At 43.2% G+C, this 19,912-nt stretch overlaps 1 protein-coding gene across 1 annotated transcript in view; it reads right to left on the bottom strand.

The window, feature by feature from the left end:
• The window catches only part of LOC140731824 (E3 ubiquitin-protein ligase TRIM50-like), a 33,185-nt gene extending 13,383 nt beyond the window's left edge, over positions 1–19,802 (bottom strand). Inside the window, exons 1-4 of the mRNA XM_073053684.1 lie at positions 19,699–19,802; positions 10,802–11,000; positions 10,220–10,723; positions 671–766 (exon numbers count right to left, since the gene is read on the bottom strand). Of these exons, the coding sequence (XP_072909785.1) occupies positions 671–766; positions 10,220–10,624 (501 nt within the window). The 5' untranslated portion in view covers positions 10,625–10,723; positions 10,802–11,000; positions 19,699–19,802. The remainder of the gene's footprint in view (positions 1–670; positions 767–10,219; positions 10,724–10,801; positions 11,001–19,698) is intronic.
• Positions 19,803–19,912: the final 110 nt, after the last annotated feature.

Below are 19,912 nucleotides of genomic sequence, written 5' to 3'. Positions count from 1 at the left end.
CTCCCCTTATTCTTCTATGCTCCAGGGAATAAAGTCCTAATCTATTCAACCATTCTCTGTAACTCAGTTTCTCAAGTCCCGACAACATCCTTGTAAACATTCTCTGCAATCTTTCAACTTTATTAATATCCTTCCTGTAATTAGATGACCAAAACTGCTGACAATACTCCAAATTCAGCCTCACCAATGTCTTATACAACCTCACCATAACATTCAAACTCTTATACTCAATACTTTGATTTATAAAGGCCAATGTACCAAAAGCTCTCTTTATGACCCTATCTGGTAGTTAGACTTTTTATAGTTTTTAATTGTTTCCATGAAACTTTGGCTAATTGGTGCAGCCGCTTAACTGGGCCAGAATGTACTGGTCCCAATGTGTCCTAATTAACCAGAATCCACTGATTCTCCACAATCTACATCTCTCATAACATTGTATGCCAGTCATACAATGTGTGAACTACTATGACAACTGTTGCCACCAAGGGAGTTTTAGAAGAACACCTTTCAGAACATGTGGTAGGGATCGGCACTATCAAGAAAACTGATAATAAAGTTCTCTGATAAAGAATTGTTAGAGTTTATATCAAAGAAGAACAATAAAAAAATCTTTTCAAAAAGAAAGCATGCAGCAAACATTATAAACCACCCCAGGAGTTATTAGACTCACAATAATACGGGCTCTGTTGTGTTCTAATTTGTTTATGTGCCTCTCCATGTTGTTCTTTTGCATCTGAGCTTCAGTTATCAGCAAAGCAAGTTGTTCCTGTAAAGAAAAACAACACCAAAAGGTTTCTTCTCAAGACATAAATTTTACCCAAATCAGATTCTGATTGACCAGTTTTCCTACCTTCCTTCATCATACTTACTCATAAGTTAATATTTTCCATTTTGACAGCACAAAGGTTCATTTTATTATCAAATATGTATGCAGAATACAACTCTGAGATTTGTCTTCTCCAGATAGCCATAAAATACAGAAACCATAGAAGTAAATGAAAGAAAGACATCATAAACTCACAAACCCCAAAACCCCGCCAAACCCCCCCACACACAAAAACTAACATATTCCCCCACATGGAGAAACAACAAGAACATCAAGCCCCAAACCCCAGCAGCCAATTGGCAACAAGAAAGAATGGGCAAGAAAGAGGCCAATATGAACTACAGTCCAATTGATAAATCTCAGAATTTCAATAACAACTCCGAGAGCATTGGGACCCAGCGGGGGCAGTGACTCAAACCAGTGGCATCTCTGAGGGAAGTTGATGGTTGTGGAAAGAGAAAACAGGAGCAGTGCATTGATGAGGTCTGTATGCTTCCAAATGGTAGGTTCGGGGAGCGAAGCAAGTCGGATCCATAACTGGCTCAATGGTAGGAAGCAAAGATTAATGGTTGATGAAAGGTGTGTGACTGGAAAGGGATGGATAGCGGAGTTCCATGGGGTTGTTACTCAGTTTCTTGCTTTTTGTATTAAAGATTAATAATTCACGGTAACTCTAAACTGTTTGTGTGCTTGTAATTGAGGAGGGAAGCTTTCAACTGTAGGAAGGTGTGGGCAGAAATGTGGAAAGTGGAAAATAATCCAGAAAACTTTAAGACGTTGCAGTTGGAAGGTGCAGGAAGGGTAAGCATACAATGCAAGGGAGGATACTAAGTGGAGCAGAAGGGAAATGGGCTTTTTGGCTCATAAGATGGTTAAAAAGGCATATGGGATGCTTTCCTTTCCTTCCCTGAGACATAGGATATAAAGCAAATATGTTATACTGTAACTCTATACCAGATGAGATGTCCCACAGTTTGAATACCACTCTGATCATCAGTTTACAGGAAATGCGATTGTACTAGAGATAGGTACAGAGAAAACCTTTAAGGATGATACTGGGATGGGAAAACTATCTACGAGGAAAGATTGTTTAATTTTGGGGTATTTACTTTGGAATGGAGGAGGCTTCATCTGAGGTGAATTCATTTATGAGGGGCTTAAACAGAGGGCTTATTTCTTTTAACAGAGGGATCAAACACCAGGAGGTAGAGATTTAAAATAATTGGTAGAAGACAAAGAGAAGAAATGATGAAAGGAAGTTTTTCACCTTGAGGGTGCTGAGGGTCTGAAACCCACTACTGAAAAATGAAAAGGCAGAAACACTTATTGCATTTTAAAAAGTACTTTGATGTGCACTGCCAGGATATGGACAGTGTTCAAAGAAGGGGTGAAGCTAGTTGGCTCTTTATCATGCTGAATAGTTGCTTTCATTTGCTGTAACTTTTCTATCATTCCATTCAGAAATGCTTTATTAATAAAACTGGTGGGATCACATGACATGATTAGTCTATATTTAAGGACAATTCAGGATTCAGAACACTGCAACTCATTGCGCACACACACACACAGAATATTGGAGGAACTCAGCAGACCAGGCAGCATCTATGAAAAAGAGTAAACAGTCGACGGTTTGGGCTGAGACCCTTCTTCAGGACTGTGAGGCAAGGGGGGAGATGCCTGAATTAAAAGGTGGAGGGAGGGGAAGGAAAGTGATGGGTAAAGCCAGGTGAATGAAAGGTCAAAGCCTGGAGAAGAAGGAATCTGATAGGAGAGGCGACCATAGGAGAAAGGGAAGGAGGAGGGGGCTCAGGGCAAAGTAATAGACAGGTGAGAAGAAGAAAAGGTTAGAGTGGGGAATGGGGGGGGGAGGGGGGGAGTTTGGTTCACCGGTAGAAGAAATCGATATTCCTATTAGCGGGTTGGAGGATACCCAGGTAGAATATAAGTTGTTGTTCCTCCACCCTGAGGGTGGCCTCATCTTGGCACAAGATTTCCCCTCCCTTTATTCCCCACTCTGATCTTTTACTTCTTCTCACCTGCCTATTAGCTTCCTTCTGGGTTCTCACCTCCTTCCCTTTCTCCTATTGTCCACTCTCCTCTCCTATCAGATTCTTTCTTCTCCAGCCCTTGACCTTTCCCACCTACCTGGCTTCACCTATCACCTTCCAGCTAGCCTCCTTCCCCTCCCCCCCACCTTTTAATTCATGCATCTCTCCCCTTCACCCCTTCCCTCTCAGTCTCAGGCCCTCAGAGTAAACATCAACTGTTTACAGTTTTCCACAGATGCTGCCTGGCCTGCTGAGTTCCTCCAGCATTTTGTGTGTGTTGCTTTGGATTTCCAGCACCTGCAGGTTTTCTTGTGACTGCAACTCATTGCTTTACGCCTTCTTCAAAATATCTCACATGTCAATCATGTATTTTGCTTGACATTAGAAATGGTCTTGTGCAGCTGAAGCAGCAACATTGTTTTGCAAAACTGGGTAATCCTTCTAGACAACAGATTTGCACACTTGTTTGGCATACACTGTTATCGGATGCGGACAAACAAATAAAGGACACTGCTTCTCCATTCAAAAAGATCTTCAATGCTGTTCCTCTATATTCACACCCCAGAACCCCTGATAACGAAAAATTGATCAATCTCTTTCTTGACTTTAGTGAGTGACCGAGCTTTCACAGCCCCATGGGTAGAAAATTGTAAAGGTTCACATCTCTAGGTGAAGAAATTTCTTCTCATTTCCATCTCAAATGTTTATTCTGAAGTCTTATTTTGACCACTGATTCAGAACATCAAAGATGCCCAAACAGTTATGGGTTTATGCCTTTCATCTACTGAGCCCATGGGATTGAGATTCCGAGTACTATTTTTTTTCATGTAAATTTATAGCAAATCTGATTTTTGTCAGTAAAGTGGAATCTGTTAGTACTATTACACTTCAGATTTTGGAATGCCACTGTGGCCCTTCGTTGGTCAAGGCTATGTATTTATTTTTCTATTTATCGAGATTCAGCACAGAATAGGCCCTTCTGGTGCTTTGAGCCAGGCTGCCCAGCAATTCCCCAATTTTGTCCTAGCCTAACCATGGGACAATTTACAATGACCAATTAACCCACCTACCGGTACGTCTTTGGTCAGTGGAAGGAAACCGGATCACCTGGAGGAAACCCACATGGTCACAGCGGGAACATACGAATTCATTACAGGCAGTGGCAGGAATTGAGCCCGGGTTGCTGGTACTGCAAAGCGTTCTGCTGACCACTATGCAGTGGCACCTCCTCAGTTCACATCGTTTGACCATGGATGTGTCCCAGCTGTCTACATGATACGCAAGCCAGGGCAGTACGATATGGAGAGCAAACTGTTACCCATGCAACAGGCTCCCCCCTCTCCACACAGCTGATGAATCCAAAGGAACGGCAGAGACTGAGACAGTTGGCATCAGCAGCATCGCAGGAGTTTCCAGTCAGCATTGAACTCAATGTAGGGCTGCCTTAGGGACTCCTGCTCTGGATTTTTCCTCGGGGTTTAGTCCCGAAACCTTCCCCATGAGTGGGTAGAGCCGCAAGACAGAGGAGGTTTGAGATCAGAGTTTTTCTTCTACATGAGCTGCCAACCACACAGGACAAGCCCCATCTGCCCAAAACAACTGGTTCTAAGGCACCAGTATACAGCCTTTGCCCCTTCTGTCATTAGAAGCAATTCAACCAGGCTTAGCAGCTAAGCCACACGTGGCCAGGAGCTAGACTTGTTTGTTTGTGGCTGTTTGAGATTGGGAGCATTTAAAAGGTTCTCCTGTTGAAGGGTTTCGACCCGAAACGTCATCACTACCTCCTCCTATAGATGCTGTCTGGCCTGCTGAGTTCTGCCAGCATTTTGTGTTTTTATTTATTTCCAGCATCTGCAGATTCACTCGTGTAGCATTTAAAAGGTAGTGGGAGCTTATCCCCACTACCACCCTTCAGCTATAGCAACCCTAAAGAACCTGGAATCCCATTAACAACTCAGATATCAATCACCCTGGTAGAAAAGATTCCTCTTTTACAGATAGGCAGATATTAGGATATGCACCAGAATTAGCAATATCTCTTCGATCTATCCTTTCCTTTATCTAACCTTTCTTCTCAAATATTTTTCTGTTTCCTTCTAAATGATGGTGCAGCTTGTCTCAGAAACTGTTCATGTTCAAATCGTTGTGTGGAAAAATTAACTTTTACTTTCATGCTTTGCACTTTAACTGATAATCCTGCAGGAAACCTGTGCATTGATTTTAATACTGCTAACCGTTTCAGGCCCACTGAAATCCAAAGGCTGTTGGATGTACAAAAATGAGGTGGAGACAGCAGAGAGACTGCAGATGCTAGAAATCTCGAGCAACACACACAAATGCTGAGGACCTCTCAGCAGATCAGGCAGCATCTATGGAGGGAAATGGGCAGTGAACATTTCAGGTGAAGAGTCTTCATCAGGACTGGAGTGAATTAGGGACTAATTTATTGACATACAATATATGTTATATGATAACGAATTTACTGAAATAGTATATGTTAATATTAACAACACAATTCAGTACAAGCAATGTGTAATGTTAAAGTAAAGCTTTTAAGTGCTTTCATGTTGTGCCTCTGTTCAAATGAATGGGCACCTGCTGAATGCTAGCATAAGGAATATTGCTAATACCAAGGCAGAAGTCACATTTAATGTGCCATATGATATCAATTTTACATTACCGCTTCATTGAACTGAAACTATCCACATCAGGGTGTGTACTTCTGATGGAAATGATGATAGGAAGTTCACCGAATTTAGAAAGGGTTGGGATTTAGCACACTGATATTGCACTTCACACTCAGTCACACTGCAAATCCCCTTCCCCACCCCACCCACCAGTTGAGGAAAGGCAAAAGGAAAACTTTGGCCTGTAGTCTGGATTCATACATCAGTACTGGCTTGCAGAGTAGAAATCAGTAATTTAGCAAGGCAGGAAGAATGCCTGTTTTTTTTTTGTAAATTCCAGAGAAAGAATAACCCAAAACTAGGTAAACATCTCTGGTAGTAATGCTGGGGATCAAACTTAGGCTGTGTGTGAAGTACAACTAACCTCTATTGAGTTTAGATAAATTGAAGTATAAAAATTTGCAAGTTTGCTTGTTTTACAAATTCATAGAAATGCCAAGCCAAATTTAGCACTTAATTCGCATTAACCTGTGCCAATGTAAAACTCTACTAATGACTGTAGTACAGAGAGGCTGGGTGAGGAACAAAGAACCCTTCCAATCATATTACTAGACATTCAGCATACACAGACAGGATCAGTGCTCTACACTGCCGTGTAGTTAATACTTGAATACAGGTAATCTTGTTTTATATATGTAGTCTGATTAAACAACCTTGTTCATTTAAATAATTAATTACAGGCTAGATGTAAAAATGTATGAACTGTATACGTCATCACACTATCACGTGATATGTACATGCCTCGCTTAAAGTAAACGCAAAGTTAAACTCACATTTTGGACTCCTGTGTCTTCCTTTGAAGTAATTTAATGTTTTGAAGTTACAAAACATAATATACACACTATTATTTACTACACTGATTATATAGCTGATCTGTGCTAGTAAAATAATTTTGCTTTTCAACAGGAGAATTAAAAACATCTACAACTCCTTTCCCCTTTTGTTTTAGAACTATAAGATCTTAACCTAGGTTCTCCAATCCACATACTCATTCAGTCTTATTGTGGTCACACAATCATAAATTAATTCCTGCATTGTTCCAGTCATTTTGTCCCTTATACATATGATGTGTAATCTGATTCATCTCCACTGGTCACAATTAATAAATGTCAGTCATTTCCCTTAAAGTCAACAAGTCAAACTTTGTAATACTATGGCTCCTCTGGACATCCATGTGACTGGATTCTACTAAAAGCACTGCATAGACTCCCGAAGTTGATCTTTCACGGCAATTTCTCCTTGAGATCTAACAATCTTTTTCCTAATCAAACAGTAATTATAGAATCCTGATGAGACATGTTACGAACCCTATAACTGGGTTACTTACCAGCAAAGATAGAGACGTCCGTTGGAGTCTGGTGATACTATTTTTAACAGTATTTATTAGTAAAAATACACAAAAATAATATCAATGCAAATATACAGATAATACACGTCGTCAATACTAAACCTAAAAGTGTGGGTATAATAATAATAAGAAATAAGCTCTATTGTTGTCTAGGGGATAATGAATTGTCCGATGGAAATCTAAAGTTCATTTCAGTTCACACAGGCTGCCGTCGTTTGTTTGTCGCTGTGTTGCAATTGTTGGAGACAGAGAGAGAGAAATGGAAGAATAACTTGCCGACTTTCCTTTATGATTTTGATCCGTCGGTGTCCCGTTGTTATGGCCATTCAAGTATGACCTCTCCTTTAGCTAAACCGTTCTTCCGTGATGAGCCCGCCACCCAGGCAAGGGAGAACATACACGAGCTCCCACCGGCTTTCGCTATAAAACGCTGTCACTGGATTTCATAGCGTTTCTCCTGGTGTGTCTAAGGGGTGTTCCCGAGACCCATCTTTTATCCTCACTCACGGGGTCTCAGATGCCAATCAGGTTGGGATGATGCAATCCCTCAACCAGACCACTCTGGTTGTCCCCTGAGGGGATTCAATGAATAGTACAGTACTCAATACACAATTCCTTCTCCAAGAGACAATGGCAGTAATCAGTGGTTCCATTCCGCTTATGTCAGGAGACATTCCACCTGGTTGTGTATTCTACATTGTCTATGGCAACTGCCTTTGCTATGATCCTGCGTCTCGCTCTCTCATTATTGACATGATGTGTATCTCTCTCATTTCCTGGGTCTCAGACCCGAAATAATAGCGATCTTGCGATTCTCAAAAAGGGGGGGGGGGGGCGACTTTGTACCCTTCGGCCCATCAGAGTTGCTCCACATTTGTAACACATAACATAGAAGAAAGCCATTTGTTTAACCTGCCTCTGCCTGGTCTTGTAATACGATTTGTTTTTGTAATTCTTTTGGGCAATTTATATTATAAAATAAGATGTATTTCTTTGATATGTGCTTATAATTTGAATGTCTTCACAGTTTACCAACTGTACCAAAACCCCTCATGATTTCAAACATTGCTATAAACTCTTCCTGCAACCTTATTTGCTCCAAGCAATTGAGTTCACCGGCCCTGATATAAAGTCTTGATGCTGTATGTATTTGTAGTTCTCAGAACCAGTCATATTATTGCATCTGATGTCTAACTAATGGTTTGTAAAATTTCCATTGTTTTTGTATTCAAACATTAATATATTCAAGTAAAATAATCAAACGTTATTTTAACAACTTTGCTAATATCTCCTGCTAATGTCAAAGACTTGTCAGCAGTCATCCCAATGTCTGTCATTTCTATACAGAGTTTAAAATTGTATCAGTTATTTCATTTTGTCTCATTCCATTCTCTTGTTGAAAACGCATGAGCTCTTTATTGGAAGAGATGGTACAAAATTGCAGTTTACTGTGGGTCACATCTCTACTTAATCATTATTTGCTGGTTATTAAAATAAACAATTTAATTAGAGATGTGTTACCTTCATTGCAGAGTCACCTCATTTTATACACAAGTTAATATCATTGCACTCTTGACTAGCCGCACAGACAATTGAACTTAATTCAAGTGCTAACTAATCCTATACATGAACCAAATTAAATGATTAAGTTACGTACACAAACTAACTTTATTGTAGTGTTACTTATTGCAGTGGTCTGGGTGAGTGACCATGTACTCACCCGGACCCACCATCACAGTCACATATCCTTCTGATCATGTACTCACCCGGACCCACCATCACAGTCACATATCCTTCTGACCATGTACTCACCCGGACCCACCATCACAGTCACATATCCTTCTGACCATGTACTCACCCGGACCCACCATCACAGTCACATATCCTTCTGACCATGTACTCACCCGGACCCACCATCACAGTCACATATCCTTCTGACCATGTACTCACCCGGACCCACCATCACAGTCACATATCCTTCTGACCATGTACTCACCCGGACCCACCATCACAGTCACATATCCTTCTGACCATGTACTCACCCGGACCCGCCATCACAGTCACATATCCTTCTGATCATGTACTCACCCGGACCCGCCATCACAGTCACATATCCTTCTGACCATGTACTCACCCGGACCCGCCATCACAGTCACATATCCTTCTGACCATGTACTCACCCGGACCCGCCATCACAGTCACATATCCTTCTGACCATGTACTCACCCGGACCCACCATCACAGTCACATATCCTTCTGACCATGTACTCACCCGGACCCACCATCACAGTCACATATCCTTCTCTTCCACCTAGCCTCTTTCCCCTCCCCCTTCCTTCTCATGTCCTGAAGAAGGGACTCAGCCTGAAACGTCAACTATCTATTCATCTGCATTGCTGCTGCCTGGCCTGCTGAGTTCCTCCAGTGTTTCTGCGTGTGTTGCTTTGGATTTCCAGCGTCTGTTGACTTCCTCGTACTATCAGTCTGCTTGGTATTCCATCATGGGTGATTTATTATCCCTCTCAACCTCATTCTCCTACCTCTTCCCTGTAACCTTTGACACCCTTACTAATGAAGAATCTATCAACCTCCGCTTTATATATACCTAATTACTTGACCTCCACAGCCATTTGTGGCAATGAATTCCACAGATTCACCACTGTCTAGCTAAAGAAATCCCTCCTCATCTCTGTTCTAAAGGATGACCCTGAATCTGAACTACCTAGACTCCCCCACTATCAGAATTTTTTTTTCCACGTCTGCTCTATGTAGGCTTTCAATATTTGTTAGATTTCAATTATTCTTCTAAATGCTAGCGAGTACTGGCCCAGAGTCCATCAAACGATCCTCATACATTTCTCCTTTCACTCTTGGGATAACTCACATGAACCTCCTCTGGACACTCTCCAATGCCAGCACACTCTTACTAAATAAGGAGCCCAAAACTGCTCCAAGCATGATCTGACCAATGCCTTCTTAAGCCTCAGCATTACATCCTGACTTTTATATTCCGGTCCTCTCAAAATGAATACTGGCATTACATCTGCCTTTCTCACTACTGACCCAACCCGCAATATTTTTAATACTCAGTCCTCACGTTTATCTTAACCCGACTCTCCATCCACGCTGCTGAGTGCTGTGAGGAAAAGCAGGAACTGTTTCAGCAGCTCAGTGCTGTAGAAGTACTCACTTCAAAGAGCTTTGGAGCCTGTTGCACTCCCCCACCTTACCCCCACAAATGGCAACAAAGGGGCTCTGCTTAATCGGCTGGTAGTCACAGTCAACGTACAGAAAATGAAAGCATTATTACCTTCATCCTCCCATACACACTGGAGAGGGGGGTTAATTTATGTTGCTTGTGTTGTCCTATGATTCCGCAGAGCCCACAGATTATCTGCTGGTCATTTTCACAGTAGAGGCTCAGGGGGTTATGGTGATCACTGCAGTTTTCCTGGTTGTCGCTGGATCCATTTATTACTGTCAAGGTGTCAATAACACGAGCCAGTGAGACGTTCGGGGAAGAGCTGCTGCAGTCCACTGTCTTCCGACACACGGGGCAAGTAAAGTAGTTGTCCAGGTTTGAGGAAAGAGAGAGTACACAGTTCTTGCAATAGCTATGACCGCACTGGAGCATCAAGGGCTGCTTGAAGACCTCCAGACAAATAGGGCACAAGAGCTGGTCCTCCAAGCATTGGAAATTCTGCTTTGCTGCCATGTTTTAAACTTCAAACGTATCTCCTCCAGTCCTCCCAAGCTCTGCCTCTTATCTTTGTTTTGAGCTTTTCAGCAAGGTGGAGGAAGGTACCGCTGAGCACTGAAATCATATGATCCTGTTTTTATTTAAAAAGTGGGTGACGACATTTTATTTACAATAGATTACTTTAGTACGTACCTGTCACCATGAGGAGCGAGGAAAGATGGCACCAGTGGATTTTGCAGACCCAGGCAACTTCCTCCAATTCATCCATGATACAGCTTGTTTTTCTTCTCTTGCAACAACACACACAAAATGCTGGTGGAACGCAGCAGACAAGGCAGCATCTATAGGGAGAAGCGCTGCCGACGTTTCGGGCCGAGACCCTTCATCAGGACTAAATGAAAGGAAAGATAGTAAGAGATTTGAAAGTAGGAGGGGGAGGGGAAAATGCGAAATGATAGGAGAAGACTGGAGAGGGTGGGGTGAAGCTGAGAGCCAGAAAGTTGATTGGCAAAAGGGATACAGAGTTGGAGAAGGGAAAGGATCATGGGACGGGAGGCGTAGGGAGAAAGAAAGGGGGAGGGGAGCACCAGATGGAGAACAGGCAAAGAGTGATGGGCAGGGAGAGAAAGAAAAAAAAGGGAGGGGGAAAAAACAAAAACAAAAAAAAAACTAAATATATCAGGGATGGGGTAAGAAGGGGAGGAGGGGCATTAACGGAATTTAGAGAAGTCAATGTTCATGCCGTCAGGTTGGACGCTACCCAGCCGGTATATAAGGTGTTGTTCCTCCAACCTGAGTGTGGCTTCATCTTGACGGAAGAGGAGGCCATGGATAGACATATCAGAATGGGAATGGGACGTGGAATTAAAATGTGTGGCCACTGGGAGATCCTGCTTTCTCTGGCGGACAGAGCGAAGGTGTTCAGCGAAACGGTCTCCCAGTCTGCGTCGGGTCTCACCAATATATAAAAGGCCACACTGGGAGCACCGGACACAGTATACCACACCAGCCGACTCACAGGTGAAGTGTCGTCTCACTTGGAAGGACTGTCTGGGGCCCTGAATGGTGGTGAGGGAGAAAGTGTAAGGGCAGGTGTAGCACTTGTTCCGCTTACAAGGATAAGTGCCAGGAGGGAGATCGGTGGGAAGGGATGGGGGGGGGGGGGTGATGAATGGACAAGGGTGTCACGTAGGCAACGATCCCTGCGGAAAGCAGAAAGAGGGGGGAGGGAAAGATGTGCTTGGTAGTGGGATCCCGTTGGAGGTGGCAGAAGTTACGGAGAATTATACGTTGGATCTGGAGGCTGGTGGGGTGGTAGGTGAGGACAAGGGGGACCCTATCCCAAGTGGGGTGGCGGGTGGATGGGGTGAGGGCATATGTGCAGGAAATGGGAGAGATGCGTTTGAGAGCAGAGTTGATGGTGGAAGAAGGGAAGCCCCTTTGTTTAAAAAAGGAAGACATCTCCTTTGTCCTGGAATGAAAAGCCTCATTCTGAGAGCAGATGCAGGGGAGACGGAGGAATTGTGAGAAGGGGATAGCATTTTTGCAAGAGACAGGGTGGGAAGAGGAATAGTCCAGGTAGCTGTGAGAGTCTGTAGGCTTATAGTAGATATCAGTAGATAGGCCGTCTCCAGAGATGGAGACAGAAAGATCAAGAAAGGGGAGGGAGGTGTCAGAAATAGACCAGATAAACTTGAGGGCAGGGTGAAAGTTGAAGGCAAAGTTAATGAAGTCAACGAGCTCAGCATGTGTGCAGGAGGCAGCGCCAATGCAGTCGTCGATGTAGCGAAGGAAAAGAGGGGGACAGATACCCGTATAGGCTTGGAACATGAACTGTTCCACAAAGCACCCAGCCCTGAGACACAAGGCAAGGCCATTTGATTCCAAACAATGGGTTTAATGATCATTACAGAATGTTTCTCTGCCGCTTCTTGCTCCCTCCCTTCTCTCTTCTCCTTTTCCCAACTAATATTCCCCTTTCCCTGCCCCCTTCTCACTCTCAGTCCACAATAGAGACCCATATCAGAATCAGGTTTATCATCACTCACCTGTCATGAATTTTTTTTTGCAGCAGCAGTACAATGCAATACATAAAATCACTACAGTACTGTGCAAAAGTCTTAGGCACCCTAACTATATATTGTATATTAAAGCTTTTTTTCAAACCAGTTAATTTAGAGTTTACAGCTCAAAACAGGTCTTTTGATCCATTGAGCACCCATTTACACTCATCTCTATTTTAATTTTCCCCACATTCCCATTAATTCCACTTGGGTTTTCCCATTCACCAATACTCTACGGATAATGGAAACCAAAGCACCTGGAAGGAACCCATAGAGTCACTTGGAGAATGTGCAAACTCCACCCAGACAAATCTGAAGGTCAGATGTGAAGCTAGGCCAACACACACACAAAATGCTGGAGGAACGAAGCAAATCAGCAGCACCTACAGTACTTTTTGGGCCAAAACCCTTCATCAGGACTGGAAAAGAATGGGGTAGAAACCAAAATAAGAAGGTGGGGAGGGAAAGTAATACAAGCTGGCAGGTGATAGGTGAGACCAGGTGGGGGGGGGGGATGTAGGTGGGTGGAGTGGGGGGGGGGGGAATGATGTACGAAGCTGGGGAGTGATAGGTGGAAGAGGTAGAGAGCTGAAGATGAATGAATTTAATAGGAGGGATGAGTGGACCATGGAATAATGGGAAGTTGATGGGGCACCAAATGATCAGGTCTTGAAGGCAGTGGAGGCAAAAAGAAGAGGGGGTGGAGTGGGTAACCAGAATGGTGAATGATAGAGGAGAGAATGGAGAAAAAATAAGTAATTTCAAGAAGTTCGAGAAATTAATGTTCATGTCTTCTGGTTGGAAGCTACCCACACAGAATATGAGGTGTTCCTCCTCCAACCTGAGTTTGGTCTCATTTCAGGCAATAGAATAGGTCATGGACAGACATGTCAGAAAGGGATGGGCAGTCACTTGGAGATCCCAACTGTTGGTGAGGAAAGAGTGAAGATGGTTGATGTTGTGGTCCTCCCGATCTGAATCGGGCCTCACTGATGCAAAGGAGGCCATACTGACAGCACCAGGTACAATAGATGACTTTGACAGATTCTCACATGAAGTGTTACCTCACCTGGAAGGACTGTTTGGGACCCTAAATAACGATGAGGGAGGAGGTGTAGGGTCAAGGGTAGCACATGTCATGGTGACACATGGTGTGTTTGATAAGGGCAAGGGGAACCCTATCTCTATTATGACATCAGGGTGAGGGCAGATGTGTGGGAAACTGAGAAGCTGCAGGCAAGGGCAGCATCAATAGTAGTGGAAGGGGAACCCTGTTTTTTGAATAAAGATAGTTGTTCCCTATAAATAAATTATTGTTAGTTTGCCAGCAATAAGGGTTTCTTTATTTACAGATGTGGACATTTCCTCCAACACAAACATATATTGTCCAGTGTAAATTTCCCTTGAAAATTTGGTGGGGGGGGGGGGAAAGGACTGGAGGGGGTGTTTTCATGGACTGCCACAGTCCTTGTGTTTCCCAAATGCAGGGAGGAGGATTCCAGAATTTGATCCAATGACAATAGTGGATTAGCAAGTCAGAGATATAGAGTTGGCATTCATGTTCACTTGCCTTTCCAGATGAGTCTCGAGTTAAGGAGATGTTTTGAAACTTGCCATGTTGTTGTGGTCTGTCATGTCAGTGCATTGGTGGATTTCTACGGCAGTGGTTGGCACTATTAAATAAACTGCTCTATTCTGTGTGTTTTTGAACATCTTGAACACTGTTGGGTCCAGATTCATCAAGGTATGTACTCCATCATTTTTCTGACTTGCAGGTAGTAGCTTTGGGGAGCTTCAAAGGAAAGTCAGAGTATGAACCATGTGACTGGCCCTTGTAGCTACAATAATCATGTAGCTGGTCAAGACAGCCATCAGTTCAATAATAATCTCTGAGATGCTGCTGGTGGGGAGTGAATGAGCTGACATCGGAGTGATGGCAGTATATTAAATAACAAAAGCAAAACAATTGGACTCTTTGTCAGTGATGTTCGTTCCATGCTAACTTGCATAAAGCAAGTAACTTACCAGAATATCAGGTTATATTCTGATTCTGCCAGAATATCACCAACATATGTGAGCCTTCAGGCATTTATATCTCCTTCCTGATGGTAGCAAGGAGAGGGCATGTCCTGAGTGGTGGGGTCCTTAATGATGAAAGTCACCTTTTTTACAAGGATGTAGCCTGGATTGGGGAGCATGCCTTATGAGAATAGGTTGAGTGAACTTGGCCTTTTTTCCTTGGAGCGACGGAGGATGAAAGGTGACCTGATAGAGGTGTATAAGATGATGAGAGGCATTGATCGTGTGGATAGTCAGAGGCTTTTTCCCAGGGCTGAAATGGCTAACACGAGAGGACAGTTTTAAAGTGCTTGAAAGTAGTTTCAGAGGAGATGTCAGAGGTAAGTTTTTTACACAGAGAGTGGTGAGTGCGTGGAAGAGACTGCCGGGAACAGTGGTGGAGGCAGATATGGTAAGGTCTTTTAGGAGACTCCTGGACAGCTACATGAAGCTCAGAAAAATAGAGGGCTATGGGTAACCCTAGGTAATTTCTAAGGTAAAGACATGTTCGGCACAGCTTTGTTGGCCAAAGGGCCTGGAGTGTACTGTAGGTTTTCCGCGTTTCTATGTTTTTGAGGCATCACTCCTTGAAGATGTCCTGGATACTATGGAGGCTGGTGCCCATGATGGAGCTGACAGAGTTCACAACTCCCTGCAATTTTTTCCGATCCTCTGCCATAGACAATCCACCCTCGCCCCTACCCCCGCCCATACCAGATAGTGATGTAACCAGTTAGAATGCTCTCTGTAGTACATCTGCAGAAATTTGTATCTTTGGTGCCATACCAAATCACCTCAAACTCCTAAAGAAATATAGCAGCTATCGTGGCTTCTTTATAATTGCATCGACATGTTGGGTCCAGGTTAGACACCCAGGAACTTGAAATTGCTCACTCTTTTCATTAGAACTTGCCCAAGTATGATATGGGTTTGCTGCATCCAGTAATGTACAGCTGTGAGATATCGATATTGTACATCACCAGCAAGTATTCCCACTCTGACTTGATGGTGGAGTCCAAGATATATGGCATGGTAACAGACTCTTCAGCCTAATTTGACCATGGTGACCAAGTTGCCTCACTGAGCTGGACCTATTTGCCTATGTTTGGCACATATCCTTCCAACCCTTGTGTATCCATGTAGCTGTCCAAATGTCCTTGAAATGTAGTAACTGTCTCTGCCCCCATCACTTTCTCTGCCAGCTTGTTCCATATGCAGAATGCCCTTTGTGTGAAAATGTTGTTCTTCAGGTTCTTTTCAAATCTTTCACCTTCACCTAGTTTTAGATTCCTTTACCCTGGGGAAGAGACTGTGGCTATGCCCTTCATGATTTTGAAACCTCTATAAGGTTACCACTTTGCCTTCCATGCTTCAGGGGAAGAAAAAGTCCTAGCCTACCCAGCCTCGCCTTATAACTCAAACTCGCCAGTCCTGGTAACAGCTTTGTAAATCTTTTTCTGTACCCTCTCTAGTTTAGTGACGTGGGGGGAAAGGTGGTTGACAATTTTCTTTGAACGGGTTCCAGGGTTTACTTTGTTTCGTGGCTGTCTGTGGGGAAGACGAATCTCAGGGTTGAATACAACATACATACTTGAATAATAAATGTATTTTGAATAATTTCATCTCTTCCTATAGCAGGGCAATCAGAACTGTATGCATTATTCCAAATTGGTCTTACCAACACCTTGTAGAGCAGTAACATGTTGCTGGAACTCCCACACTTATTTAAAACTTAAACAAAGGAGCCTTCAATCAAGTATGGAGTTCTAACCCACTACACTCCTGAAAGCAGCACAATATAATTCCTATTCTAAATTAGAAGTGTGTAATCACAAAAAAAGTTCTACTACTTGTATTAATATAGTACCTGTGACATGGTATTAAATATCCCAATATATCCAGAAATAGAAGTAGGAGGCTATTTGGCCCTTTGTGCCTCTTCTGCCATTCAATAAGATCATAGTTGATCTTGTACCTCAGAATTTTTTCCCTGCACTAAACTCAGATCCTTTAATTCTCTTAAAATTCAAAAATATTCAATTTCCAGAGAACGTATGTTGTGTACTTTTATTTTCTTTGTAACGTATGAACTATGTGAAAACATATTGTACCTTTGTTATTGTCTGATCAATTTCCTTGTGTTCTCTATCCAGTGTTTTCCTTCCCTTTATTTTTCCAGCAGATTTTGGCACCACAGAAACAATCAATCCCATTGATGCCAGCTGCTGCCATGTCTAACGGCTCAGACTTGTCTGATCCAATGACCAAGTGTTAAGAGGATTGAATTCCACCACATACTTAAACCTGTGACACACACAGACATTCATGTTGCAGTTGTACAAGAACACACTTAGATTATTGTGTAATTTTGGTTACCCTGTTATAGGAAAATACATCATTAAACTAGAAAGAGTGTGGAGATTTACAAGGATGCTGCCTGGACTTAAGGGACTGGGTTACAGCAAGAGGTTGGGCAGGCAGGACTTTATCCCTGGAATGTAGGAAATCAAAGGGTGAAATTATAGAGGGGTATAAAATCATGAGAGGCATTGTGAGGTTGAATACATACAATCTTTTTCTTCGGAAAAAGGAATTAAACATGAATGGGTAGGTTGGCACAGTAACAGCGACCTGGGTTCAATTCCTCCGCTGTCTGTAAGGAGTTTGTACGTTCTCTCTGTTTCCTCCCACAGTCCAAAGATTACCTGTTTGGTCAGTTAATTGGTAAAATGTCCCATGGTTAAGCTAGGCTCAACCTGGTGGGTCACATAGAAACATAGAAAACCTACAGCACAATACAGGCCCTTCAGCCCTCAAAGCTGTGCCGAACATGTCCCTACCTTAGAAATTACTAGGGTTACCCACAGCCCTCTATTTTTCTAAGCTCCATATACCTATCCATAAGTCTCTTAGAAGACCCTATCGCATCCGCCTCCACCACCGTTGCCGGCAACCCATTCCACGCACTCACGACACTCTGAGTAAAAAAACTTACCCGACATCTGCTCTGTACCTACTTCCAAGCACCTTAAAACCGTGCCCTCTTGTGGCAACCATTTCAGTCCTGGGAAAAAGCCTCTGACTATCCACATGATCGATGCCTTTCATCATCTTATACACCTCTACCAGGTCACCACTCATCCTCTGTCGCTCCGAGGAGAAAAGACCGAGTTCACTCAAACTATTCTCATAAGGCATGCTCCCCAATCCAGGCAACATCCTTGTAAATCTCCTCTGCACCCTTTCTATGGTGCTAAGCTGGTGGGTTGCTGAGCAGCACAGTTCAAAGGGCTGGAAGGACCTATTCCACGCTGTCACTCAATAAATAAATAAAAATATTGGTTTAAAGTGAGAGGAAGAAGATTTAAAGTGAGGGGAAAGAGGTGATGACAAGAGCTTAATGCAGGGAAAGGAATAGGTTACAAGGGGAACAGAATTGTGGACCTCAGAGGGATAATTCTGGATGGAAGGGAGATAAGGGGAGGGGCAGGGTTGGAAAGAGTTTGAGGGAGGGGGGCGGAAGTTGGATTGGGGAATGTCAGTGGAGAATGATGGAGGACAAATCAGATCAGGAGAAACAAAAGAATGCACAATCAGAACTTCTCATCTAACTCCTTAGAATTCCTCAGGTGAGCTGCTGCCTGATCTGATGAGCATTTCTGCCATTTTGTGTCTTCAGTTCAGAATTCCAGAATCTGTTTTCTGCTCAAACTACATCACCAGCATTGCTTCATGGACATCCAACGGAAGGCTAGCTTAAGAGTGAGAAAACAATTCCAATTGAATTTTGAGATGGAATGAATGCACATCAGCTCTGGCAAGGTATGCAGGCCATTACTTCCTACAAAGTGAAACCTAGTGTTATTAGTGGCTGTGATGCTTCACGCCCAGATGAGCTCAACGCCTTCTATGCAGGCTTTGAAAGGGAGAGTAAAACTACACCTGTGTGGATCTCTGCAGCATCTGGTGACCTATGATCTCTGTCTCAGAAGCTGACAATGAGAACATCTTTCATGAGGATGAATCCTCGCAAGGTGTGATGCCCTGAAGCTGTAACTGTTAGGGTCTAGCTCTACCTTGGGTCCAAGACATTGATGTAGTTACAAAGAAGGCATGACCTACGCCTATATTTCATTAGTAGTTTGAGAAAACTTGATATGGCACCAAAGACTCCCACAAATTTCTACAGATACACCGTGGAGAACATTCTAACAGGTTGCATCACCATCTGGTATGGGGTGGGGGGGGGGGGCACTGCACAGAATCAGAAAAAGCTGCAGAAAGTTGTAAACTCAACCTTCTCCACCATGGGCACTAGCCTCCCCAGCACTGAAGACACCTTCAAAATGTGATGCATTAAGAAGGTAGCATCCATCATTAAGGACCCCCATTACCCAGGAAATGCCCTTTTCTCATTGTTACCATGAAGGAGGTGGTTCAGGACCCCAAAGACGCACTCAACATTTCAGGAACAGCTCTCTTTTTCTCCACCAGTAGATTTTTGAATAAACAATGAACCCATGAACACTATATTTTCCCATCTCTTTCTGTACTACTTATTTTTTAAAAATTTTCTTACTGTATATATATTGTAACTTCTAGTTATTATTTATTGCAATGTACTGTTGCTGCAAAACAACAAATTTCCCGACCAATGCCAGTGATACTAAACCTGATTCTGAACACAAGCGTCGATCACGATGCCCAAATGCAGGCAATGTGTTTCAGAAACAGTAGGAGGGTACGCAATATTTCTATCCCGTAGTATCCCAGGCCCATCATTCCAGACCCTCATCACCCAGGGCATCCCCTTTTTTCAATGTTACTATCAGGGAGGAGGTTCAGGAGCCTGAAGGCACACGCTCAGTGATTCAGGAACAGCTTCTTCCCCTCTGCCATCACATCTGACCCATGAACACTGCCTCATTACTATTTTCAATTTATATATATATATATATATATACTTACAGTAGTTTATTTATTTATTTTTCTATATGTTTTGCATTGTACTACCGCTGCTCAGTTAACACATTTCACGACATAAGCCCAGTGATATTAACCCTGATTCCGAAGCCAGCCGTCCACTGCCGGCGACAGGAACAACCCAGCCTCGTGACGTGCAGGTCTGTTACCATGGAGCGGGAAGCAGGGCCGTAAACCAATCCGTCGTAAAGTGACCCGG

The sequence above is a fragment of the Hemitrygon akajei genome, chromosome 8 (genome assembly GCF_048418815.1).
Source record: "Hemitrygon akajei chromosome 8, sHemAka1.3, whole genome shotgun sequence".
Lineage (NCBI taxonomy): Eukaryota > Metazoa > Chordata > Chondrichthyes > Myliobatiformes > Dasyatidae > Hemitrygon > Hemitrygon akajei.
This window is presented reverse-complemented; position numbering and strand designations above follow the sequence as displayed.